We start from the raw sequence: 27767 nt of genomic DNA, 5'->3' as shown, positions 1-27767 counted from the left end.
AATCAGACAGTATACCACATCTTCAAAACAACTTCAATTGAATGACTAAAGTCATAAACACTACTCAAAAAGTAAATGATCAAATCACAATTAAAGGTCAATTAGTAGATAATCAAACAAGATGTATTCATTATCATACTCCAGTAGATTTAATAGCTATAAAATTCAAATGTTGTCCTAAATTATATTATCCATGTTTTAAATGTCATGAAGAATTAAATAATCATTCAATTGAAAAATACGATATTAAGGATAAGACGGAGGAGGTTATAATCTGTGGTAACTGTTTTAATACTATGACTATTGAAAATTATATTAATTGTAATTCAAAATGTCCTTATTGTAAGAGTATATTTAATTCTAAATGTTCTTTACATTATGATTTATACTTTATATTATAGATTTGTGATTAGACATGTTTGAAAAGTATATAGTTGTACATAATCAATCCAAATTATTTTAGGCCCGAGATATCAAAAGGACATAGTTTGAAGATACGAAAAAATCATCGATCGGATCTTTTTGGTCACTTTTATCAAAAGTCTCCACTTCAAGAACTAGTTGACATCAACAGATATGGAAGTTGATTTCCGCTTTGACTAGAATTTAATTGAGTCTAAGAAAATTCCAAATTCCCCAACCCAATCAAAATCAAACTAAAATTCTTCAAACAGAGTCTAATCAAGAAATGCGATAAGGGTTAAAGATAAGATAAAAAAAAATCTTGAAATTTTTCAAGGACGCTCCCTACCTAATTTGGTAAATTATACGATAATAGTCTTTATGTATAATCTCAACGTCTAAATATGATTATTAATCAGTATTTAATCCTTGTTGGATCCTATCTGATCAATTGATAAATAATTAAATTTTCAATCAGTGCCCTATTCAATTTCAATTTAATCAAAGAACTTGTCAATGTTGAAAGAAAATTATAAAGACTTAGCTAAAAAAGCTCAAAAAATATATCAAGATTCATTATCAGAAACTTTAAAAATTGTTAAATTTGATGAAGAATTAACAAAAAAATATGAATCATTACCATCAGCAATTGGTAAAACAACAGAAGAATTTGGAAATCCAACAAAATTTCCATTTGAATTATATTTAAAAACTGTACCATCACTGGTTCTTGCAATAACTGAAAAAGATCCAATTGAATTATTAAAAGATTTGAAAACTCGAAAGATTACATGTGTTGAAGTATTAAAAGCTTATTTTACTGCAGCTATAATTGCATCAAAATTAGTTAATTGTATTGTTGAATTTTTACCAAAGGAAGCCCTTGAATTTGCAGAAAATTTAGATAAACAATATGATTCCAAAAAGGATTTACCAATGTATGGATTACCTTTTTCAATAAAAGAAATGATCCCCTTCAAAAATAGAGCCGTTACACATGGATCATTATGTTATTTAGATAGAATAGTTGATTACAATGCAGATATTATAAATATTTTAATGAATCAAGGAGGTGCTTATCCATTTGTTAGAACAACTAATCCTCAATCATTAATGATGTTAGAATGTGTTTCTTTACAACATGGTAGAACAGTGAATCCTTTTAATAGTGAATTAACAAGTGGTGGATCATCAGGTGGTGAAGGTGCATTAAATGGTTTATATGCTTCAACTTTTGGATTAGGTAGTGATATTGGTGGTAGTATAAGAACTCCAGCAGGTTTTAATGGAATTTATGGATTAAGAACAACTTTAGGTAGAATTCCAACTGCTGATTATTTTTCATGTAATTTAGGACTGACTACTATATTATCTGTTACTGGTCCTATTTCGAGGTCTCTAGGAATGGTTGATTTAGTAATGAAGACTATTATTGATTCAAAACCCGAATTAATTGATCCAAGTTTAACATCAATACCATGGAAAGAATCAGAACAAAATCAAAAGAAATATAGAATTGGAATATTAAAAAGTGATGGGATTGTAAATCCAAGTCCACCAGTTTTAAGAGCATTAGATATAATTGAAAATAAATTAAAAAAATTACCAAATGTAGAGGTTGTTGAGTATCACCCATTTAAACAAGAAAAAGTAATGGAAATTTTAAGTAAAATATATTTTGAAGATGGTGCAAAAGATTTTCATTCAACTGTAAAAGATACAGGAGAACCAATTTTAGAACAAACGAAATGGGCTATAGAAGGAGCAACAGAATTATCAATGCATGATCAATGGTATTGGAATTTAGAAAAAGAAAAATTTAGAAAAGAATACCTTAAACATTGGATAAGTTATAAAGATTCAAGCAATCATATATTAGATGCAGTAATTGCACCAATATACCCAAATGTTGCTCCAAAACATGGTCAAGGTCAATATTGGAATTATACATGTACTTATAATTTATTAGATTATCCTGTTTTAGTTGTACCAATAACAATAGTTGATCAAAATTTAGATTTACCTAAAAAAAATTATAAACCATTAAATGAAATGGATGAATTTCATTTTAAATGTTATGATTCCCCCAAGAGTTTTGAAAAAGCTCCTGTTAATCTTAGTGTTATTGGGTTAAGAAATACTGATGAAAAATTAATTGAAATTGGGAAAATTATTCAAAATGAAATTGGTGATATTTTTAATCCAAATGGGGAAAAGGATAACTGTCCAATTAAGGAGTAATCTAGAAGTAGTGTTTGAAAAGTAAAACAGTAGTACTTATTAGTTTGTTGATTATGTTACATTATGAATTAATTTTCGTCCTCTTGATATTATCTCTTAAAACGCTAACCGACTTACCGATTTTGTAATCTTTAAGATGATTTAACTCAATTTGGAACTAAATCTCAAAAGAATCTAAAATGTATTATTCTAAATTTTAGATCCCCTCAAGATTTGAAAAACACGTCTACGTCGGCAATAAAAAAATATATATATATTTATGCAAATAATTTATATAATTAATTGTTTCGAAAAAATCTGGGGTAATTGTAAAAAGAAATAAAAATGAATGATGTGAAACAATATATAATATTTTACCCAAAGAAGATCGAAAGACAAGAGTTCTTAACTCGTATGATCATGAAGATTAAAGATATATATTTTTGGAACCGATCTTGCGTAAAAAGTTTAATTTTGCGTACTTTTTTTACTAAATTCGTTGCCAAGAAATTTTATGATATCTCTCGTATTTACAACTTCTTAAATTCAATTTTCTTGTGTGGTGATGATGGATGATGAGGTTAATTATTTAGGGAGTTGTGAGTGAATTTATTAATAAATCGGCGATTGTAGATTCATGAAGAGGTTTTGATAATGAAACTTGTATGAAAATAGATAGGCTAGTCAAATTTATCAAATTATGTTTCTCTTTATTAATTGGTCAATGGAATTATAATTTGAAACAAAATACATATGGATAGTCTAATCGGAGTTATACAATAGTGAATAAAACTTGAAATGATGAAGTTAGGCTAATGACTGACTGCATCAACTAATATATACAAAAATTTTCCTCTATAAATTTTTACTCTTACTCTTTATAATTTTATTATATTGACCCACATAAATGTCAAATAAAGGGCTTTATTAATTTAAACTTTCTAATATACTTAATGAACAAAAGGTAAGTCATGATTTTTACCTTAACTCCGTTCGAATGACATGATAATTATCTTAATATTTGGATCCACTTGGTTTAACTTCAACTAATTTGAGAAAGCAAAATGATCTTCAGTGTAGTCTAAGCTATGAAGCAAACTGATGAGGTACTTGACAGATATGTAAGTACGGACATAAAAGCTTTAAGAATTTTGACAGTAAGAAACATCGGATTAAATTTATATCCGAGAAACAAGAGAATAAAAAAATATATCAAAATCAAATTTGCACCAAAAAAAAAATTTTAATTTTTAAGCAATTTTACATTCAATATTAGATAAAACGCAACTTTAATAAAAATAAATCAATTTTCCGATTGTCTAAATAAAAATAAAAAGTAAAGTAAAGTAAAAAAGGTGATGTAACTAGACCAAAAAAAAAATTTTATTGTTCTAAATCAATCAAGTTGCTTTAAAACGGTCCAAGTTGCGAAAACCACATTAAATTTGCTTTAAACTAGAAAACCACAATAGAATAAGGTAAAAGTTATGTGGTTAATAAAATGGATATCTTGAATTAAAAAAAAGTATGTAATCTATAAAATATATATAATGAATTGAAGCAATCATAAATAATCATAAGTAGTAAAAGTAGTTCGTTAAGTTAAAAAGTTTATAAGCACACCGTTTGAATAGTTGAAAAACCCGTTAAAACACAGTAAACAAGTTAAGTTCATAAAATAGTTTCGTTAAAATGTAGTAATGTAGTTGTCATCAAAATTAGATTAATTGATCTAATGTTAAATTTTCATGTTTAAATAAACTTAAAGTAGGTTGATTAAATTTATTTGTATTCTCATTATGTTGTTGATGTAGTTGTTGGTTATGATTTTTTGATTGATTAATTTGATTATAATTTGAATTTAATGGCATTATTAAATGATTATTATTAAAAAATTCTAAATTTAAATAATCATTTTCATCATCATCACTTATTGAATTTGTTTTTGATAATTCTGGCATTTCAAATTCAAAATTATCTTCTTGTTGATGTTGATTTCGTGAGGAAGTGTTTGAGGAAGTATTTGATGATATTATTGTTTTTATTTCATCATCTTCTTCTTCTTCATTTTCTGAAATTTCTATATCTGTTAAATCTTCATCTTGTTCATCATTTGCAACAACTTCTTCTTCATTTTCTTCTTCTATTGATGATAAATTTAATGATGGTAATTGTTTATATATTGGTTTTAAATTCATTGATCTTGGTATAACTTTTGCAGAATCTTCTTCAATTTCCTCTGAATCTGAATATATATAATAATCATCTGAATCTGAATCTGAATCTGATGAATTTTCAGATTCATCATTTATTGAATCTACTGATGAATCTGATGATGAATATACTGAAGAAGAATTTGATTTAATTTGTTGTTCTTCTTCATCGGATTCTTCATCTGAATCTGAATTTATAACTTCTTCAGTTGTAACATGTGGTAAATTTATAAAACTTTGATTTCTTTGGTTGTTGGTGGTATTATTATCAAATATAGCATCATTTAAATGAATTTCATTAATTTCATCATTAAATTTTAAATCCATATCGTTTTCATCATCATCTTCTTCTGAATCTTCAGAATCTGAATAGTCAGAATCTGAATCTGAATCTGAATCTATTTCATATTCTGTAATTGAAGTATTGTTTAAAGAAGAATTTGATAAATTTGATGAATTTCTTCTTGGTTTTAAAGGTACATTAAATTTTATTTGTTTTTGCTTTTGATTTTGGTGGTTGTGACTATTTCTTTTTTCAGTTTCTTCACTTATATAATCCATTAAATTATCTAACATATTAGCTTGAACAACTAAATTTCTTAATTGAGATTTTGGTGATGATGCTTCTTTTGTTAATTTTGTTCTTACTTTTGATGCTAATATATAAGTTTGAGCAAATGACATTTTTTGTGAAGTTGTTGATGACATTTTTTAAACTGCTTAATTTATGAAAGTGAGGTAAAGGAATAGATATGAAGGTAGTATCGTTGTTGAAAGGCTATATATCAACTTATATTGGTTGGTTGTAAAAAAAGGAGTTAATACTCTTAAACGCGTTTTCGGATTTATTTTTTGAATATGTAAGATAATGTATAATTTTGGGAAAGGAATGTCAACTCCTTGTATTCTTCTTGTTATTTTACTTAGCTTTTGCTTTAAGTTAAGATTGAATGGTTTTATATTTGGTTTTATATTTGGTTTAATATTTGGTTGTAAATTAATTTTTGATAAATTTGATAATTTGATAATCTTGTATTATTTATATATAAAGTTTATAAGTAGTTAGTCAATGACATAATGAACATAGACTACATAATAAAATTATAACCGAAGAAAAATAAAAAAATAAAAAAAATAAAAAATAAAATAAAAAATAAAAAAAAAATTAAAATTTTCTAGAATCGCAAATTAAGAAAGAAAAACTTTTAGATTAAATTCGGTATTATAAAATTACTTAAGAAATTATACCAATAAGTACCACTAACTACTACCAAAGTAACAGTGCTCAAATCGGATGTCATAACTTTTCTTTTAATTTTACCCATAACTTCCTTTTGATTTTAGATTCATCCAAATTCAGTTGTAGTTACTTCACAATAGATTTGAGTTATTAATTTGAATGAAAGAGTTGTTGATATGTGGATCAATTGTAATTAGTCATAAGTTATCCTAGGGTATAGACAAATAATGAATGAATGGATTCCTAAACTAAATATAATAGATAGTACGGATATTTGTTTTTTGTTCATGAGTCAGTCAAATTTTTGTATTACAAATACAAATTAGACAAATAGAACAAATTAATTAAACAAAGAATAGTACGGACTACGACTAATAGACCTAAAAAGAAGAGGGAAAAAATGATTTCTCTCTCCATGAATAAATAAGGTTAAGGAAGTATAGTAGACCCGAGTTATTATTATAATGAAAATTTCGAAATTTAATACATATTACATTTAAAACAATGTACATATATACTGATTTAGTAAATTAACAATGTAAATTAATAAAAATTCGGTTTTAATGAAATCTTTTCAATATCCGGAATAAGATGATTTTTTTAAAATACGATTCAAAGTAAAACCTACTGAACCGACCTAACATAGAATAATAAATTATTTCCAATGAATGGCTTTATCAATTTATCATACGGGTTTGATTTATATTCATTTAAATGTACCTTTTTTTCAATTTATTTCCATATATTCCAGTTAGTTTTCTCAGGAGGACTCTAACGGATCACATATGTATATACGGACGGTTGTAATTGATAAATAATAACTCAAGAGATAATAAGTTTAAAGTCCAAGACCTTGTTTTTTAAATGAAGTTTAAACTATGTTATAGTTTATTACTAATTATTAGTTTTACTTGGTATATTAATTCTTGATAATAAGAATAAAAATTTATATTCTTCTATTTTCTTTACTTGTTGTACTTAATTTTCTTGACAATATCCGTTATCCTTCAAAATTAAAGTTTTTATATCCTTTATTTTTGAGAACAAGAACCTTTCAATGCTACATTGTATCAAATCTAGAGACTTAAATTATTGGATTATTAATCAAGAATCAAGAAAGTTTTAGAGAAACAACTCAAGCCAATTACAATGAAATGAAATGTTTTTTAAGCCTACTAATCCCAAGGTTATTTCAAAAAAAAAAACGTTGAAGATTAAAATCAGTTCATGATAAAACCTCTCAGTTTTTAGCCACCTCTTATTTCTATGTCTCAATCTTTTTATTTAAACTTACTCTACTTTTAAAAATCTGTGAAAATATCATTTTTTAACCTCCGAATTCTACTACGATAAACTAGTAAATTTAACTTTTTATCACTAGAAGTTTCGAATTATTCTTCAAATCATTGTAGTAGTCTCAAAATTAATTTGAAAACGTAGGAAGAAAGAAAGGAAAAGAAATAATTTTATTGGTAAGTATCCATAGATTTATTAAATTTCAGTTCCGGTCTTATTGCTCATCGGTTTTATTCAAGTGTTTAAATCCGTTACTTTTTGAAAATAAAAATTATATACACACATTTGAAACTCTTTTTTTTTTTAATTTAATTTTGCTTTCAATATCTTATGGAAAAAAAGATTATTTCCATTAATTGATTGATTGATTGCGAATTGGTACGATTCATTTTGGTCTCTTACTCGATTTATTGTTTTTTCCTTTTTTTAGAATTAGATGGATAATTTGGAATATATTCTAAATTGAATTCTGGTTGTTTCAGACCTCGATCTTGATAATTCTACGTGGATTCAAACTAAATGTATTGCAACTTATCGTAGAACCAGACTTCTATTTGTTCGAACAATATAGAAGGAAATTCAAGCAACTTGTTTTTCCTTTCTTTCTTTGTTTCTTCTCTAACTATCTTCTCTTATCGCGGTTGTAGTTTCAAGTTTTTAAGCTCAGCGTTCTTCAACAGAACGAATCTAGATCATGTCATTGAAAATAATAAAATCAGTTTATCAAACATCTTGATAACCCACTTTCATCCCAACAATTTTAAGAACTATAGATTTAAGATCGATATATTACTTTGATTTTGTGTTTTCGAATTTAGTCTATTTATTTTATTTCTTGACATAATTCCACCCTCGTAATTTACCTTCTTTTGCTTTGCAAATATCAATCAAATTCAAAGAAGCAAGTCTAAGTCCAAATATACACCTTGGGTGTGAAAATTATAACCATAATTGGGACTTCCCATAAATTTACAATAGATATTTCTTATAAAACTGAAAGTAGAAAATTAAAAAAGGAGGGTTGAACTTTTTTTTTGGTTGAACGATTATCCTAATTACGACTTGAACTTCATACATACTATTCTGTCGAAATCTTATTATTTTTACCTATTTTTTTCTTTAAAATTCTGTATAAATATTGATAATTGCTAAAGGTTCATCAAGCTATCATAAAGTATTAGTCATTGCTAAAGGTTCATCAAGCTATCATAAAGTATTAGTCAGTGATAAGTTAAAAGAAAAGATGAGCTGAATATCAGTTAGTTGCTCATTCTTTAATTTTCTTAAACCTTTTTCGATTAAAAAATTAAAATTTGAGAGGTAGATCTATGTCTTGGTTAAATCTTGAGGACATATGCGAGATAATTTTTTATTTGAATTAATTATACTTGCATAATGATTAAGTTTAATGAATTTGAATTCTTACTTTCCACAAGCGACAAGACAATATCCGTATCTTATTTTATCAAAAGTCTATTTTTATTTTATGAGTCTAGATTCACTTTTATGATTTTGGCCTTATTCAAATGTAGATTAATACTAAATGATGAAAATAACCAAATATTTAGTTTATGAAAAATAATTTAATTTACATAATTCAATTGCTTTATCATCGAATTTTTGAAAATTCTATCCAATTATTTGTTTTCTACTAGCCTAGGAATTTCTCTTACCAATGTTTTCATAACTACATATAAATATAGTGCTGAATTTAAAACTCATTCTTTAGTAATGGAATTAAATCTAGATACTTTTCACTTAAAATGACTTCAAACAAAAGTATGACATCACATATACAGAAAATTTAATAAGCCGTTAAAAAGGGCTTAATAATATTTTAGTAAGTAAATCAATGTTTTTGGGCTTGCGTTGACGTATTACATTAGTTTGAAACATAAACTCGTAACCTTTGCTTTTTTACCTACTTAGATTCAATTCCATTTACCTCATCATCGAATGAGTATTTGCTGATTAATTGATTAACCAAAATTTAAGCAGTTCTGCAATTCGGTTAACTTTATTTTACGAAATATTTTACGAGCATGCTATTAAATAACAATAGCAATCAAATCAAAAGTTTTTTGAAAAATTTTCGGCATTATTTTTATTCTGACATCACCAAGGTTGAGATAATTTTTGGAAATCTAGTTATATAAGCAGTTAATTTCAGGTGCTTTAATAGAATTACGGTAATAAAAAATATCTGATACTAGTAATACTAAAATTTATTGAACCTAATTTGTAGAAGCAATCACTATAATTCAGCCTTTTCTTTGTTACAATTTGGAAACACGGATAAACCGTTTTTTCCACATCGATGTTCGTAAACTTTTCAATTGTTTTATTACAGATCTGAAATGATTGTTTTAAAAAAACCATTCATAGTTCTATTTTTAGAACGGAAATAAAATTCGATTCCTATTTTGCTAATATCTGTTCTAGATCTCGTATGATAGTTATTGATACGAGGTTTGATCAGATCTAGTCTCAAATTAAAGAATTAAATTGTTATAGATTAGAGACTATAAATAGTTTCAAATCTTTCTTTCTTTTAGTATTTGCGAGGTTTTCCAACTTTTTTAAAAGAAATTTATAAATTTACAGAAATTAAAGATATTACTAGATCTATACAAGCACGATTTCAATAGAACATTTTATTTTTCCCAATCAAGTCAGTAAAACTGAATAAAAAATAATTTGAATTGAGAAAACTTCAAATGGATCAATTCCGTCATTTGTAATTCGATAAAAATTAGTCAATCAATAATGTCATTGGTGCTTTCTAAAATTTTAGAACTTCTCACTTCTAAGAAACAATATCTTGGACAAAATACATTCAATTCAACAATGCTCCCCCTACACTTATTTGATATATCTCCGAAGCCTAATAAAATTACCAATTATTTTGAGTTTCAAGAAGCAAATTAAAGATTGATAGGCTGGTTCAATTCAGTATTTTTGTTCTTTAGTTGCAAGCTTTAGTCCTGTGTTTCATTTTTCCTTTTGTAAGAATTTTGATACTGGTTCACATCAGTAGCCAATGTAAAATAAAATTAACTTTGATATGGTACTTTAAAAAAAAAGGTAGTATCTGTAAGTCCATTGATATTCATGAATAGATTCTGGAATCATTGTGCATAAAAATTCTCTTATTTCTGTTCAAATTGTATATATTTAGATAAGCGGCCATCATTAACTGAAGATTGAAGTTATTACAAATCACCATTTTTGAAATTAGACGTTATTCTACGTAGTATTAGAGTAATTTGAAACAATATGTACCTATTTTAAATTTACATAGTTTGGACTGACGTTTATTAGATGCAAGACCAAATCTTGTATCTTTGTTCGTTAAATTTAAGTAAATATACATTTCCGTAAATTTACGAGCTGCTAATAATAGTATACAGAAAAAAAAACGCAATTATCAACAACGCGTAAAAAAATGTATCATATATTATCAATCTTTACAGTCATTACCAAATGAGAAAATTTTGATTAATTAACTCGAGAAATTCGTAATAGTATAGATAATTATTAGAAGTATATAATAGTTTTATGACATTGATTATTGGTTGATGGAGGGGTTTCAGAAACTATATAGTTTTATCTTGGTTTCTATATACATAATAAATTCGTTTCAGCTACAATATATAAAAGTTGTGGTCTTAACAAATTTTTGAATGATTCTTTTCAAATTTATTAATAAAATTTTTTCTTGATTTGTTTATATATTGAGAAAACAATTTGTTGCATTGAAATGGTAATATATAAAATTCAGTTCGAAAGAAACGTCATTTTTTTCTTTAGCATTTGTGTGAGTATGTGAATATTTTAGCCCATAATCTTGAGTATCGATAATGATGTCCAACCGTGGTAAGCACTTTTTTAGGCTCAAGATAAATAGACGATATAGTCAATTAATTTCCAAGACTTATATGCTCTGATATAGAGTTATTTGTTATAAGATTTTTTATTTTGTATTATGGAATTTTATAATGACGTAATAGCTTTTTATAGACAATGTTTCAGGAGATATAATACTTAAATTAATGAGTTAAGACAAGTTTCTTATAGTCTAAACTCATCAATATCTGGTATATGAAGGAAAATAGTAGTAAAACATAATATAAAAAGTTCTACAGACTAGAAGAAGCATTGTATTTGTTATCTGATGTTTTAGCTCAACGTCAATCTCATATATCTCTTACATCATTTTCTTCGTAGAATTTTTCTCTTCGGTTAAAATATTAAGATTATTATTATAAAGAGTTTATTATAATAATTTAGAACTAACAAAGCCTTGTTTAATTACAATGTTTATACCAAGTAAATAGTTTTAGTATTATTATAATTGTATCTTTTTATATTAGCTCATTATATCAGACTATATTATCTGTTGTTTATTTATAGAATACTTCAATATTTTCTGTATACATTAAATTTATATGTAATCATACTTAAAAAAAAAAAAAAAAAATTTATTCTAAAACAAATTCAACTTACAATCGTATGGACCAAATATATATCAAACAACCCATTTTCAAAACAGCTTTAACATCTGAGTAAATGATATAAACCTCACTCACTCAACATACTAAACATTGATAAAAATAGGAAGTAGAACAAACAAATACATTATACTCGTCATAAACTTACAAATAAGTTGAATTAAAAACAACATTCAAACCAAAGTGTTTTAATCGGAGAAGATTCTATAAAACATGATGCAAAGTATACTACATCAAAGTTCCAAGTGTATACTGATGATAACAACACCCACCAAACATAATTCAGTACTATCTATCCTACTATTTCTACTTTTTATAACAAACCTCAATTTCACAAATGCATTAGAAAATGATCCAAATATTCCAACAAATTCAATACTTATATCTCCTACTTCAAAGCCTTCTACATCAACTACAAAGACAGAAACATCATCAACTGATAATGGAATACAAAGATTAACATTAACAAGACCAACAACAACAAACAACAATGGAAATGATGGGACAATATCATCAAATACAATTTCAACAAATATACCTTCATCTTTGTCTAGTGAAAATTCACAAGATAAAGAAATCTTTAAAATGATATTTACAATTGGATCTGATGATTCTTATTATAATGGAAAATTTCAATTTGGTAAAAATCTGCAAAATAATGATACAAATGATGAAGATATTTCACAAAATATTGGATTAAGATTAGATTTAATTCAACCAAATATATGGGTAATGAATTATAAAAATTTTGAACCATGTTCAGAATTATATTCAAAATTAAATAGTTATGCAAGTGAATATCTGACTTATTCTTCTATACCTGCATCAATTACAACCGCAAGTTTTTTAACTGAAAATTGTGCTAAAAGAGGAATGTATCAAAGTAAAACAGAAGACATTGTTGAACCTTCTTCAGATGTTTCAGTTGAAAATAATGAACCTTATTTAATTCCATATATGAATCAAATTAAAGCAATGGGTGAATTTGTAACTGATGATTTTAATTTTAATTTAACTAATGGATATAATTATGAAATTAATGATTTTACATTTTTAAATGTAAATGATACAAATATGTATGTTGGAGGATTAGGATTAGCTGGTAATTCAAAAGGGTCCAGTTTTTTACAAAAATTAGTTGATCAAGGAATTATCAAGAGTCAAAGTTATTCATTATGGTTTAATAACATAACTAATAATAATGATTCCATAGCTCAATTAATTCCAGGTATAGTTAATAAAAAATATTATATTGGAAATTTATATAGTTTTGATATGATACCACACCAGGGGGTTAGATATAATTCATCATATCAAAATATAAATCAAGATTTAAGTGAATTAATATTACCAATTATAAATATAGATGATATAAAAGTTGAAAGAATTGATACAGGACAATCATTATCAATAAAATCTATAACTGGATCATTACCAGTATTATTAGATTCAAGAATTATTTATAGTTATTTACCAATTGAAATTATTGTAAATTTAGCAATTCAAACAAATGCTTATTATTCATCAGAAGCTTCAAGATGGTTAGTTAATTGTGATTTATTAACAAATGGAAATAATTCAACATTAGATTTTCAAATAAGTTCTCACTTGTTAATAAAAATTCCATTTAGAGATTTATTAGTTGATGCAATATATCAAGGAAATTTATTACATTTTGAAGATGGCTCAAAAGCTTGTTATTTAACTGTTTTACCAACTGATGATTCTGGGTTTAATTCTTTGGGATTACCATTTTTAAAACACATTTATCTTGTTGTTGATAATGATTTTAAAAAAATTGGAATTGCTGAAAGTAATAAATATTTAGAAATTGATGAAGAAGAATATTTAAATGAATATGCTAATGAAAAATTAAAGATTTTAAATAGTACTGATGAGTTGGGGAATCTTTCAATTTACAATCCAAATTCAACTAATTCTACAAATTCAACTACTAACTCCTCCTCAATAGGATATATTGAATCAGGAATAATACCATTTGCAACACCAATGACATATGATTATGGTCAAAATGCAACATTATCTTATTCAACAATTTCCAAACCATCAGATGGTTCAAATTCAGTTATATTAGATATACCAGCAAGATTAAGTGGTGCTATAATAAGAAGTGGGTCAATATATTTAAGTGGTAATCAAATGATTACAAATAATGGTAATGGTTCAATTACTGCAAGTAATGGGTTAGTTTCAAATAATGTTGGATCTTCTACTTCTTCAGGGAGTGGTTATCTGTTGAATTTTGGTAATACCAGAGGAGATAAGATTGTTAATGTATTATTTCGATATTTATTTTGTTTTGGAATATTAATGATTAGTTTAATTTTATTATAAATATGAATATAGAAAAGTAATAATGAAAATAGAGTAAAAAATTGGAAAATACTTAAAAGCTTTTTACGTGAAAAGTCTTTTACATCTTGTCATTGGTTCATAATTGTACATATTATTAATAAGTTTTAAGTTCTATTAAATTCATTAATTTCTAAATCTTTTAATTTAACATATTCTATTCCATCATTAAATTCATTATTATTCTCTATATCTTGATCATTTTTTTCAAATAATTGATTATCGAGATTTTGAAAATTATGATGATGATTTTCATTTTCATTTTGAATAAATCTATAATAATTATACCATAAAATATCACTAAATGTTATAACGAGCCCCAAAATATTTATAAAATTTAATTTATCATTGAAAATTAAAAAACTAAGTACAATAGTTAACAATTCTTTAAATATTCCAGCAATTGATAAAGTTATAATTTGAGCAATTTTTAATAATTTAAATTCACATAATGTCATAAAAAATGCTAATATTCCAGGAATTATTAATAACACTATTGTTTTAAAGATTCCAAATTTTTCCCATATATTTGAATTTATAAATGGATACCAACCTTCAATCACTAAACCTAAAATAAATAAAATTAATGACATCAAGGGGGATATATAAAATATTGTACTTATTGAATTTGAAGTATATGGATTTTTTTTTAACAAAATTTGAGTAAATGACCATCTTAATCCTGATAACATTGATGCAAATATAACTAATATAATTCCAAATTTTGAATTTTTTGATTCAATATCCTCGACTGAATCATCATCTTCTATATCCTCTGGTTTATTAACCATCATAATTACAGAACAACACATAATAAAAACAATAATAATTAATCTCCAATTAAATTTTTCTAATTTAAAAATTAAACCAAATATTAAAACAAATATTAAAGAACTTGTTTTTAACATTGTATATAAACTTAAAGAAATTAAACTTATTGCAAAATTACTTAATCCAATATCTCCTGCAGATGTTATAGAACAAGGTAATATATTTTTGAAAACCACACTCTTGAAATCCGATCCACCAAACATATTAATTAAAAATTTTCCCATATGATTTCCCTTATAATTTATTTGTTTTGGTCTTAACCCAGGTTTTAAAAATAATATCGCAAAACTTAACAAGAATAAACAAAATTGATGAAAACTTGTTATTAATATGGGGAATTTAAAATTTAATCCAACTGATCCAAACATCCATTTATTATATAATGATATACTTAATGAAAAAAAATACCATCCAATGATATATAAAGTTGATTTTATAATTGTTAACTTGTAAAGGTTGTTGTGATTTTGAGATTTTAAATGTGATGATATTATACTTTCATTATCATCATAATCTTGTTGTTCTTGATCTATTTCCTCTTGTGGTGGTTGTCGTTGTTCTTTTAAATTTGATGTAAATATTGAATTTATTGGTGTATGTGTTGATGAAATTGGAGAATTTATGGATGATTTTATTGGTGTAGGTACAACTGTATTTGATGATGAAGATGATGTAGATGATGTAGATGATGTAGATGAATCACCTAAATTCATATTACATTTATTATGTTGATTTGATTGATATGGTAATGATTGATTTGGATTTGTTGATATTGATATACTTGATGATTTAGCTTTGTGATTAGGTTTATATTGATTATTTGAAGTACTTGCTGCATCATTTGAATTTATATTTGTATTTATAGATAATTTTGATTGTTTTATACTGTTATGTGGTGGTGGTGAATCTTTGTCTTTTGAAGATGTCATATTGTAGTTCTTAGCTGTCTCTCCAATTGTTCTCTATATAATCATGAACCAACTGGATCCAGTAACTCAATTCTATTCAAGTAAGCGTCACAGTTGAATAATCAGTCTAATTATCAAGTACTTTGGTCGTTGTTCTTTTCTACCTCTTTGTTTAGAGTGTTTACTATGTATTATTGAAAATTAAGTTTTTCTTTTTACTCTCTCGTAAATTTATTATTTATTATGTATGAAGATTATGCAAGTATAAGTACATTAGATCTACAACTATTGAACGTATGTAAGATTCGTATTTACACACTATGTCCTTACTAATCAGCCAAGATATGACTAAATTCAAAGTACTGTTGATCGAAACCTTCAGCTTTGATGTTCCGTTGTTATTTAGTGAACTACGTATGTTAAAATTAGCATCAAATTCAAGACGTGTACTTTTTCAAATCAATAATGTGGAGAATTTATGACCTAATACATATTTCATGACAAGTAAAAGTTATGACATTGATTTAAATTGGACTTATAACACATCAAGATCAATAAGTAGTTTCAATGAGTTATAATTGACATGACAATAGTTCAATATTAAACTTAATCTCTAATAAAACGTTTATAGACTTCATTTCAACTTTATTCGTACTCAATCAATGTTCACTTCTTTTTCTTAAAGCAGATATAGGATATAAATCAGCAAATTCTTTAATATTATTAACTTCAATTGGAATTCTACTTTCAATATATTCAATAATTTCTGATTTTGATTCATCTTTAATTAAATTTTGTTCATTATTGAATTTGTATATTTCAAGTACATTAGTTTCTGATTCTAATGACAATATCACAGAATTTTGTGAGATTGTAAATGTTATTATTGGTGATGAAGTTTCTAGAATTTGTTTTAGTTTGATTTCATCTTGACCATTAAATTCCAAGACTATTAAACATGATGTTCTTTCAACTAATACCAAAATATAATATTTTCCATTAATTTTAATACTTTGAATTTGACTTATATTCATTTCTTTATCGGTATCATTATTTCTAAATTTTTCAGGTACTAAATGATTATCATTGAGATGTGGTTCAATCACTTCTTTCAAATCAAAGCTTGTTATTTTTTCACCTTTAACCCAATCCCATAATATTATATAATCATCACCTCCTCCACTTATAAGATATGAAGTATCTTCTAATAAATTTAAACATGATATATAATTTTCATGATTTAATAAAAAATTCCTAATAACATAAGATTTTGGAAAATTTGAAATTCTAATATGTTCATCTCTGTCACTTGTAATTAAAAAATTTTTATTATTATGATTAGTTATTAAAATATCAGTTAACATACTTACATGTCCAGTTATAGGATGGAAATCTTTTTCTTGTGTAGGATCTTCAAGGTCAATGGGAACAATATATACATCTCCAAATTTATCAGCAACTATTACATCTTTGTCAAGTGTTGTAATTGAACTTGGTCTTTTGGGCATTGGTTGTCTTTTATATAAACCTAAACAATCAAAACTATCAAAATCTAATTGAAAAGCTAATATAGATTTATCTGAATCAGTTGATGCAATAAGATATTTCTGATCTTTTGTTATATCTAAACATTTTATATGATTAAGGATTTTTTGTTTAGCTGTTAAAATTTTCCCTGTTTTACGTATATGTTGATCATTTATATGTTGAGATTTTTGAGTATCTGCCCAAGAACCTAATAAACTTCCTGTTTCTAAATTATATACCAATATTTCATTTTGAAGTGCTCCAAAAAGGTGAGTATCAGTTGATATTAGTAGTTGAAATGGATGTTTCATGTTTGATGTGAGAGATGGTTAAAATTTCGTAAATTTTTTTTTGTTGCAAAAAGAGAGATAAATCATTAAACATTTACATTAAACTATAACAACTAAATTACTTCTTTTTAAAAGCCCAATTTGACCAACTGTTTTGAGTTTGATTAGATTTGAAAGAATTATCATCAGTAGAACTATTTACTTTTTCAAATCCTTCAACTAATTCATCAACTGATTCATTATCATTAACATCATTAGTAATATCATTATTATTTTCTTTTTCAATAAATTTATGAGATTTTATATTTTCATCATCAACCTCCAAATTTTGTTTTTGAAATTTAAAATTATTAAAAAAATTAGAAATATTTTTATTTATTGATATTGGTTGATTTATTAAACTATGACCAATATGTTTTGGTTCAATAAAATTAAAAATCATATCATCACACATTAAATTCCAAATTTTAAAATTTTGAGTTTTAACCCAATTATCAATATAAATTTTATTAAAATCTTGTAAATTACCATATGATGAATTTGTAAATCCAGGAGGTGATTGATTAAATTTTTCTTTATATTGCCAAAATCTAATTGTTGATATTAACAGATTTAAATATTCTTCAAATTGATATCTTATATAATCATCATTTCCTAAAAATTCATCTTTTAAATTTGTTGAATTAATTAAATTATTTATAAATTTTTTATCCAAATTACTTAGGGTAAGGTAATCAGGTTGTGATATTGTTTTTGGATATGAAATTTCATTTGAATCTAAATTTATTAATAAATCTATTCCATATGTAGTTGCTTGATTTACAAATAATAAATTTGAACAACCAATCATAAAACTATTAATTTTTAATTCATTTAATTGTTGTAATGGTAAATAAGGATTCCAAAATGAATTTTTCGTATTAAAAATTTGTAAAGGTAATCCATAAAATCTTAACATTGATAATCTATTATTTGTATTGAGGGATTGTGGTTTATCTAATGGTCCATTTGTTTCAATATAATCTATTAATGGACAACCTGAATCATCTAAATTATTTATTAAATTTGGAATTAATGATATTAAATTATTTTGAAATTGTGTTAAAGTTTCTAAGTTATTATTTGAATATATTAATATTTTTTTTTCAAGTAGTAAAGCTTTAAATATAATCATATAATCTAGTTTAAATTTAAGTAGTGATGATCGTAGATTTAAATTTATATAATTTTCTTCTTCTTCAATTTCATTAATTTGTAATTCATTATCAACTAATTTATATTGATTATTTAAATTATCAAATAAATGTTCTAATATTTCATAATCATTAAATTTTTGTTGTAAAAAATAACTTTTGGTGATTATTGATAATTTTTCTTTAATTTTGGTAAAAATTGGTTGTTTTCTAACTATAACAACAACAGCTTTTTGTACAATTGATCTTGTTATATCTTTATTTCTCTGTTTTTCTTCATTATCTAATTCACTAGTTTTTAATTGATGAACACATGAACAACCAAATAAAGTTTTTAAATTTCTTGGATCTCCTTTAAAATCATTAATTTCATTCAAATCATCTATTGAAATTTTTTCATTAAAATCATAAATTAAATTAAAATTTGAAAATGTTTCTTCAAATAAATGAGAACCATCTGGTAATGCTTGAAATGATAAATTTTTAAATAAATTTGGTGAATATTCTTGATGATAATTTGATTTCCACCATTGAATTTCTGGACCTCTTTGATGATGAAAATCAACTAAACATATAGCAAAAATCATATCATCATATTTATTATTACTGTCTATTGATGAGTGATTACTTATTATACTATTACGTTTATTTATTGGTAAATTTTTAATTTGAATTGATTTTTTACGTTGTAAACTAGAAGATTGTGTGGATTCTGAATTTTTTCTAGTAAAAGTTTCTGAAGGATCTGAATTATTTCGATTTGAACCTAATCTCATAGGTCGACATTGAAATCCATCATCTGTTGATTGATTATTATTATTAGGTAAACTTGATTTCCTACTTGGTGATATTTGATTATTAGAAAATGATGAAACTGTAGGTGTTGAATTTGATGAAGATGTTGATGATCTTTGTTTTGATAATCTCAATGGTCGTAATTCTCCATTTGATGTAGTTGAAGAAGATTTTTTAGTATGAGGAGTTGATGAATTTGAATTTATTGAAGTATTTGATATGGTTGATTTTTGAGGTGATTGAGTTGGAGTTAATTCTGATTCTTCCTTCCAAGGGTTATTTGAACTCATTAAATCATATGTAGAAGATTAAGTCTCCCGTGAAAGTAACGTTATCCTCTAGCTATGTATGGTTATTTGACCAACTTTATTATAAAATTCTTGAATCGGTTGTTAAAAAAACTTTAAGAAATTATTATCATTTCTCGTTTTTGTATCATTTAAATCGTTTCGTAAATTTATATTGAAAATGGGTGGATTCAAACAATATGTATGGAGTCAACGAGTCACTAGAATCATGCGTTATTGATGGAAATTTAGGGTTATGGAGTATGCTAAGATGCAGCGCAATACATGGCTTACAAACATTTAGGCAATTTCTTTGATCCTATGGTTATTAGTCTCTTAGTCTACTACCATTATTTATCACCACATTCGTTTAGACGCGTTTTTCAACTTTATTGCATGATTCTCTGGTCATAAGATCCTCAATTGCAATACAGGGGGTATTTAAAGTAAACAATAAGTTTAATCCATCGTTGAAACCAATTAGAGGTATTGGTATGTTTAAAACTAAGTACTTACACTGGACCTATTATTAGCCACCGTCGCGAAAATAATGTTTGAGACATAATACATACACGACACTTGTTCACCAAGCTCAAGTCAAAGTCACCACTTCAGAAGTCACAAAAGAATAGCAAAATGAAGATGAAATTAAGTTAAAGTTTTTAAGAAACATTCAGTTGTCATGTACAAGGGTAAAATTTGAATGTAAGTTTCATTTAAAGCCGTACGGAACTTTTCTGTACCTAACTAAAACATTTTATTTTTTTCATCGAATTTTAGCAATATTCAAATTATTATCATTAGACCATTTCATTACAAATTGTGTTTGAGTACGTTGTTTGAAATTTCAGTTGAAATTTAATTTAAGGGTTAATGCATCATATTCAACCCATGTTTTATAAGAATATCTCCTTCGTGACATCATAATTGAAAGAAGCAATGACAAAAATGCAAGGATTTCACTGAGAAATTGATCTTGAGAGAAGCTGGATTATTACATCAAGCTACTACCCTCGCGATAAATATATCAAATACATCCTCGAGCGACATTTGCATAGTTTTATTCGAGTTCTGATCAAAATTCCAAATGGATAGTGACACAATTCAAAAATAATCATTTTTAATTTTGTAACCATTTTAAATTGCTAAATTTATTTAAATTTAAATTTATATAAAAACAAAAACATTTAATCAATTATTCCTATTTAATAATATTTTTCTTGAAAGAAGTCCTTTCTAGAGCTTATTTTCAATCAATCAGATATTATTATTCCAAAATGCTTGTTCCAAAGGAAACTGATTCTAAAGAAGTACTTGAATTAATTAAAAGATATTACGGGGGTTATTATAATAATTATAATAGTGGATGGTATAGATGGAGATGGTTATTATGGTTATTAGTTTTAATACCAATATTTTTATTCTTAATATTATGGTGTGTTAGAAGAAGAAGATCATCTTCACAAGTTTATTATCCTGATCAGTCAAATCAACAATATTATAACAACAATAACCAACAACAAACTTATGGAAGTGGCTATGTTCCACCTGAAAATCCACAAACTTCTCAAACCGGTGGTTACAATCAATATGGAAATGATCAATATGGTGGTTATGGAGGTTCTACTCATTATGGTAGAGAAGCTGAACATAATGTTAATGGAAATGATGACTATGCACCACCTGAGGGTCCACCACCAGCTCATACAAAATATTAAATGTGATTTTATTTAATAAAATTTGAACTTTGATTAAAAATTTTCAATTCTACTCGTATCACTTTACAATTGTCTTTAATACTAGTTTATATATAATATATAATCTGTAATAGTTATCTTGAATAGATGCATGTTTCTCTGGAGTAGGATAATAAGTAAGGAAGAAGTAAATCACGTGACAATGATCAAAGGAAAATCTGATTACTATTAGTCTATAAACCAGGCTTTAACTCGATAGTATCAACGAGTCAAAGTACCTTGAAATATTGCTTATAATCGAGCTGCTACAGCCTCATAACCTGAAACACTAACTTTCCTCTCAGTTTCAACTCCCAAATATACTATTTTCCTAGTTTTAGAATCAATTAAAGTTGCATATCTTGAATTTCTTACAAATCCCGAACTATCATTTGTTAAACCGTTTTTTGAGCTTAAGTTCACATCATATGCGAAAATCAATTGAGGAATGTCTTTTGTATCATGTAAATGTTCTTTTAATAAAAGTTTGCCCCATGATGAAATTACAAATGGATCGTTATTGGATATGACTATTAAAGCACCAACTTCCTTCGCCTTGAGTTGATGGAGACTTCTTAAAAATTTTGGCACATGTTCGGAACCACAAGTGGGTGTGTATGCGCCACTTATTGAAACTATAAGGATGTATCTATCAGGTTGATTGGATAATGATTCCAATAATTTATCCATGTCTAATTTTATTGGAATTTCACATTTAAGTGGATTTAATTCTGACACATTTGATATGTCGATTGGAATATACTGAAATGTTATGCCTTCGGGAAACTTAGAGCCCTCTAATAATGCCATTTTTCCAATGAATTTAGCAGTGAAACCGATATATAACGAGTTAAATTGGTATTTTCAACCCCAGGTTAAGAAGTTCAAGATTTAGATTTTCTTGATAATCATTTTATGTGACAAAAGTTAATTCATTTGGTAGCTACCCTCTACACAGCTCGGTTCCTTACAATTCATCCTCTTCCAATAAAGATGTCATCTATTTGAGATAAGCTATACAGATTATATATTGGATAATTAAAACAACTGTAACGTAACACGAATAGAAATAAAAATTTTTGATTAAAGTTCAAATTTTATCTAACAATTGATTGAATATAAGCTTTAAAAAGGACTTCTCTCAAGAAAAAGTATTATAAAATATGAATAATTGATTAAATGTTTTTGTTTTTATATTAATTTAAATTTAAATAAATTTAGCAATTTAAAATGGTTACAAAATTAAAAATGATTATGTACCATGAATTGTGTTAACTATGAATAGATCTCGAATAGGATTTTGTACTTAGATTACTTAAGTACATGTAAATAATTTTAGGCGTATGAGAATTTTAATTTATGACGTATTAGTTTGAAGAAAAAAGATTTTTTATTTATCGATCGAATAAATGAATTGGAAAAGAATGAAAACTCTCTCTCTCTCTCATAAAGAATGTTAAAACTCTTTAACTATAGTCTAGTTGTTAACTTTATTATAAAATTCTTGAATCGGTTGTTAAAAAAACTTTAAGAAATTATTATCATTTCTCGTTTTTGTATCATTTAAATTGTTTCGTAAATTTATCAAGTGGATCATATAATATGTATGGTGTCAACCATGAACTAATTTGATAAATTTGGTGATAAAATTTAAAAGATTTTGAGATAAGTTTCCAATTATTTTACACAAAACGATATCAGGAATCGATTTTTGCAATTTTGATTTTCGAAAGTCAACATGATAATACACCAACAAGTCACTAGTTTCATGAGATATTATTAAGTTCATTATAAAATGGCAATAGCAGTCGTTCATATCGTATATATAATCTGAAATAATTTATCTTAAATAGGTGACATATATCATTGGACCGGAAAGAATTGCGAGGAACCGAGCTGTATAGAAAATTATATCAACGCAACTAATTTTAATGCAAAAACTTGTGTCATGATATTTGAGCAATATAGGTGTCGCTATATCAAACATAAGGTAGAATTCAAATGATATTGGAGTAATGATGATTTTAGTAGATGAATTAAAAGTGCTTATCATTTGAAATGAAAAATTAATTTTTTTGAAAAAAAATCAAGTTCAATAAAGTTTCATTATCAACAATCTTTACCATCAATCAATATTTATCGTTAAATATCATTTATCATTTATATTACATATAGTGAATCAACAATTTCAATACAAGTGTCATCTGCTGTTATATTACATTCATTATCATCATTGTAGCTGTGTTATTTATAATTTGATTTATAATCATTGTGCACCCATGGACATCCTAATCTTGTTTTTCAATAATTTAGAAGTCACTTATATGGTTCATAATAATGATTTTTAAGCTATGATCAAAGTTGACTTATTATTATAATATTAAAAATTAAAACGAATTCTAAAATTTGAAATGAATAAATTATCAAGTAATCCACCAGTTGAAAGTGATTTAAATGTCAAACATATTCATATCATATAATTTTAAATCACTAAGAGCTAGACCATTAAAATGTCAAGGTATCACAAATATTGAATCAAACGAACATGTTAATATTGGAATTAATTCAAACGAAAATGTCTTTAAATTAAGTTTTCGTGAAAATGATCATTTTATTAACAGGAAAAAGTATTTAAATCAAATTCATTAGTAAATAATCATTCTAATGAATATGAGATTCAATTAGTTAATTCCGAAGCTATTGAAAAAAGTACAACCAAAAACAACAAAAAAATGAATTTCTGAATTTCCAAATTTAATGAGAAATATATGATTTATAATGATTACAAGAGAATTAGTGATTGAAGAATATCAAGACATGAACTTTATTATTTAATTAAAATTTCTTCTACTAAAATGTTATAAATGGGGTATTTTATTGAAGTAAAAAAGCATAATGGAAAATAAAAAAATTATTAATCATTACAAGTGTTTGAGAAAAGCTATTAAAACTTCAGGTGAACTTAATCCAGACAATGGCTAATTTGAAAAAAATTTAATTGATGAATAAATGGATCATGTATATATAATTCAAAGATTTGATGAAAAGTTTCGTGCTGCATTTACAAGATGACATTTTATTACAATTAAAAAGTAGTCTATTGGAGGTACTAGATTTAAATCTGAAACTTATCTGGGATTATTAAAATCATATATTGATCGAGATTTATTAAGTGAGATAGATGATAGGTTAGCTCAAGTGATGTCAATAAGATTAATAACAACAAATTTTGCAAACTATACTGAAAGAAAAAGAAACTTTGAGAAAACTGGGAAAACTTGTGAGTTGGTTGAAATTAATATGAAAATAAATCATGATAAAATTGGTGGTCATTTCATCGATTCAAATTAACAAAATAAATCTGTAATGAAATGTTCCGGTGAAAATCATTTAAATTACTTAAAGAATGGGAAAAGAATAGATTGTATAATCATCCTGATTCTGACGAGCTTATCATAATAGATCAAATTGATGTTGATTATGTTCCAGACAAAATGGATGTTTTTGAGAGTATTAACTATATGAAAGCAACAACTTCAAATTATAAGGACGGATATCTGAAATCAAACTACAAAGACAAATCATTCAAACCAAATGTTACTTAGGAGTTTTAGGTTAAATTTCAACAGAAGCTATTTTGAAATCCTCAGAAAGACAAATTAAGGATTAAGAATCATGAAAGAAGAGTCATTAATCAAGTAAGAAAACAGAAGGAAGATCATCAAATATAAAATTAGAGAATAAACTAATTCAGTTTCATCATTGAATAAAGTTGTTGAGAATAAAATACAATGAAATGATGTTTATAAGATTTTAATTTTATCAACTTACTCATATATATCTTATATTAATTATGATTCGGAAGGTAGATTTCATTGATCACGATCAAGGTGTTACTAAGCAAAGTTATTAAAGATTTGGAGAAAACAATCATTTTTGGTAATGGAGAAAACAATCATTTTTGGTAAGATGGCACTCACTTTACATATATCAAGTAAAATAAGTAATGATTAAATGAATATTTATTAATAGTACCAAATATTTATCATGTTTCAGAAGTCAAAAGTTGTACCGAAATTACAATTGACCAGGCAAGAATTATTGGTGATGATATGTGATTCGTTATTCAATTTGCTAATGAAATGGGATATGTTATTCCTATTGCGAATTGGATCATTTTTACATTGGAATCATTAAAATGAAAGTTTCATAAGAATAAAAGCGTGGAAAAATTATACTACATCGATGCAAATTATCGGATCAAACAGTTTATTAGATAGGCATTCAAAATCAAATCATAAAATCTTCAATTAATTAATAGTCTATATCGAATAAGTTTTTAATGAAAGCAAAACCAGACAAATATAATACAAAGATAAAAAATTGTAAGATTCCTTTTCAAGTTAATGTTTTTCAACATCTGCATAATCATTAAACATGACTTCATGCAAAATATTCATCAAGAAGAATACATTGTGATACAACTGGCTCCACAAAAATAAGGTTGAATAAAGGATTCTTAACTTTTGGAATAAATTAATGTTCACATTATTTTGAATTAGCTTATATATATACGAAAGAAATTATTGCACATGAGTATTAAATATATATTGAGAAGCTGAAATGATGTAAGTAGAAATTACTTTCTTTCAGATCAAATAATGCTAAGGAATTGCCAAATGCATATCAACTTCATAAAATAGAGACAGAAAAGAGAAGGGAAGGATTATAACTACATGAAATTTATAGGATTCCAGATAGAATTAACAGGGTTTTATTAAATTGTATGCGGAAAGTTGTGTTGTCTTATCAAAATAAGTATAATTTATTTTTGATTTTATTGAGTTATAGTTAATCAAGTCAGGGGTATAATGAATCATACACTTATAAATGAATTAACAAAACGTCACAATTCCAATTACTTTATAACGTCAAACTTTATAAATTACAATATCACCGATTTGGTATAAACGTGATAGTTAAAGCATCTGATGAAGCAGAATTAAAAGTCATTCGATAAGACTAATGGCAAGCTTCTGCCATAGGTGATTTTTAGATTATTTCCTTGGTTATAGTTGTGATAATAATTTATTCATGGCATTATTATGAGTGACCAGAATAAAACCATTTGGTACAACTGATGTATGTTCTCTCAAAACCAATAATGGATTTGGCAAATTATGACTCAAACCATTCAATCAAGTTCAAGAAAAGGATTTAGAATTATTAAGTATGAGATCTACACTGATTATACAACTGAAGAGTTTTTTTGCATAATCTATTGACTTGACTTAGGATCCAGAATTAGATGTTAATGTTGACTCAACTTAAACTCATGATTTTAAAATGGAATAAACAATGGAATTGAAAATAATGAGATGAATACTAATACTTCAGAAATTTATGAAACTATTGAAAATGGTTGAGAAAATATTAAATTTAAGATGAATATGAATCGTCATATTGAGGTTTTAGAACTTTGATGAAGAAAATGTTGATTTGAATAAATTGTAAGACAATAATATGATCAAGAAAGAAATCAAGTTCAAAAAAGAGAAATAAAATTCGAGATTTAATTATACATTTGAATAGCATTTTTAACAAATCACATCTTTATTAGGTAGAAGCATGGTGGAAACGAAAAAACTATGAGGGATTCATTTTAAAATATTCATCATGTAATCAAAAAAATAAATCAAATGATCGAGGCTGCTGGATTGGTTCAGGACAAGAGAAACTGGATGAATTTAAAAATTTAAAAGAAGATGAGAAAAAACCATGAAGATTCTTAGTCACAGATGATTTAATATAACATGATTGAAATAAATGGGATATAAATTTAAATTCGTGGCTGGAGAAGTTGATAGAATAGTATAAGAAACTCGACAAGTTAATTTGTTAATAAGTAAAAGAACAAAACTCTGAGATGTCAAATAGATCGTACT

General features: G+C 25.6%; 9 protein-coding genes across 9 annotated transcripts; 4 read left to right on the top strand and 5 right to left on the bottom strand. All coding sequences in view use genetic code 12, as the record gives it.

Annotated features, from left to right (window-relative positions):
- Positions 1–41: 41 nt before the first annotated feature.
- On the top strand, positions 42–401 carry KGF55_005037 (uncharacterized protein; the record flags this gene model as incomplete). Its single annotated transcript, XM_051760007.1, has 1 exon — positions 42–401. One exon carries the CDS (start codon positions 42–44, stop codon positions 399–401), a length of 360 nt encoding a protein of 119 aa, XP_051612200.1.
- Positions 402–918: 517 nt separating this feature from the next.
- KGF55_005036 (uncharacterized protein) lies at positions 919–2643 on the top strand (the record flags this gene model as incomplete). Its single annotated transcript, XM_051760005.1, has 1 exon — positions 919–2643. The coding sequence occupies one exon, from the start codon at positions 919–921 to the stop codon at positions 2641–2643; it is 1725 nt and encodes a 574-aa protein (XP_051612199.1).
- A 1697-nt stretch (positions 2644–4340) lies between these two features.
- On the bottom strand, positions 4341–5543 carry KGF55_005035 (uncharacterized protein; the record flags this gene model as incomplete). Its single annotated transcript, XM_051760004.1, has 1 exon — positions 4341–5543. One exon carries the CDS (start codon positions 5541–5543, stop codon positions 4341–4343), a length of 1203 nt encoding a protein of 400 aa, XP_051612198.1.
- Positions 5544–12095: 6552 nt separating this feature from the next.
- YPS7 (putative aspartic endopeptidase) lies at positions 12096–14237 on the top strand (the record flags this gene model as incomplete). The annotated part of the gene is made up of 1 exon (XM_051760003.1): positions 12096–14237. One exon carries the CDS (start codon positions 12096–12098, stop codon positions 14235–14237), a length of 2142 nt encoding a protein of 713 aa, XP_051612197.1.
- Positions 14238–14362: 125 nt separating this feature from the next.
- Positions 14363–16015, bottom strand: KGF55_005033 (uncharacterized protein; the record flags this gene model as incomplete). Its single annotated transcript, XM_051760002.1, has 1 exon — positions 14363–16015. One exon carries the CDS (start codon positions 16013–16015, stop codon positions 14363–14365), a length of 1653 nt encoding a protein of 550 aa, XP_051612196.1.
- A 638-nt stretch (positions 16016–16653) lies between these two features.
- KGF55_005032 (uncharacterized protein) lies at positions 16654–17832 on the bottom strand (the record flags this gene model as incomplete). Its single annotated transcript, XM_051760001.1, has 1 exon — positions 16654–17832. One exon carries the CDS (start codon positions 17830–17832, stop codon positions 16654–16656), a length of 1179 nt encoding a protein of 392 aa, XP_051612195.1.
- Positions 17833–17929: 97 nt separating this feature from the next.
- Positions 17930–20089, bottom strand: KGF55_005031 (uncharacterized protein; the record flags this gene model as incomplete). The annotated part of the gene is made up of 1 exon (XM_051760000.1): positions 17930–20089. One exon carries the CDS (start codon positions 20087–20089, stop codon positions 17930–17932), a length of 2160 nt encoding a protein of 719 aa, XP_051612194.1.
- A 1274-nt stretch (positions 20090–21363) lies between these two features.
- KGF55_005030 (resistance to Congo red protein) lies at positions 21364–21804 on the top strand (the record flags this gene model as incomplete). Its single annotated transcript, XM_051759999.1, has 1 exon — positions 21364–21804. One exon carries the CDS (start codon positions 21364–21366, stop codon positions 21802–21804), a length of 441 nt encoding a protein of 146 aa, XP_051612193.1.
- A 270-nt stretch (positions 21805–22074) lies between these two features.
- On the bottom strand, positions 22075–22632 carry AHP2 (Ahp2p; the record flags this gene model as incomplete). The annotated part of the gene is made up of 1 exon (XM_051759998.1): positions 22075–22632. One exon carries the CDS (start codon positions 22630–22632, stop codon positions 22075–22077), a length of 558 nt encoding a protein of 185 aa, XP_051612192.1.
- Between the last annotated feature and the right edge of the window lie 5135 nt (positions 22633–27767).

The sequence above is a fragment of the Candida pseudojiufengensis genome (assembly GCF_024610245.1).
Source record: "Candida pseudojiufengensis strain CBS 10847 chromosome Unknown scaffold10, whole genome shotgun sequence".
Classification (NCBI taxonomy): domain Eukaryota; kingdom Fungi; phylum Ascomycota; class Pichiomycetes; order Serinales; family Debaryomycetaceae; genus Lodderomyces; species Lodderomyces pseudojiufengensis.
The sequence above is the reverse complement of the archived record's forward strand: the minus strand, read 5'-3'. Positions and strand labels throughout refer to the sequence as shown.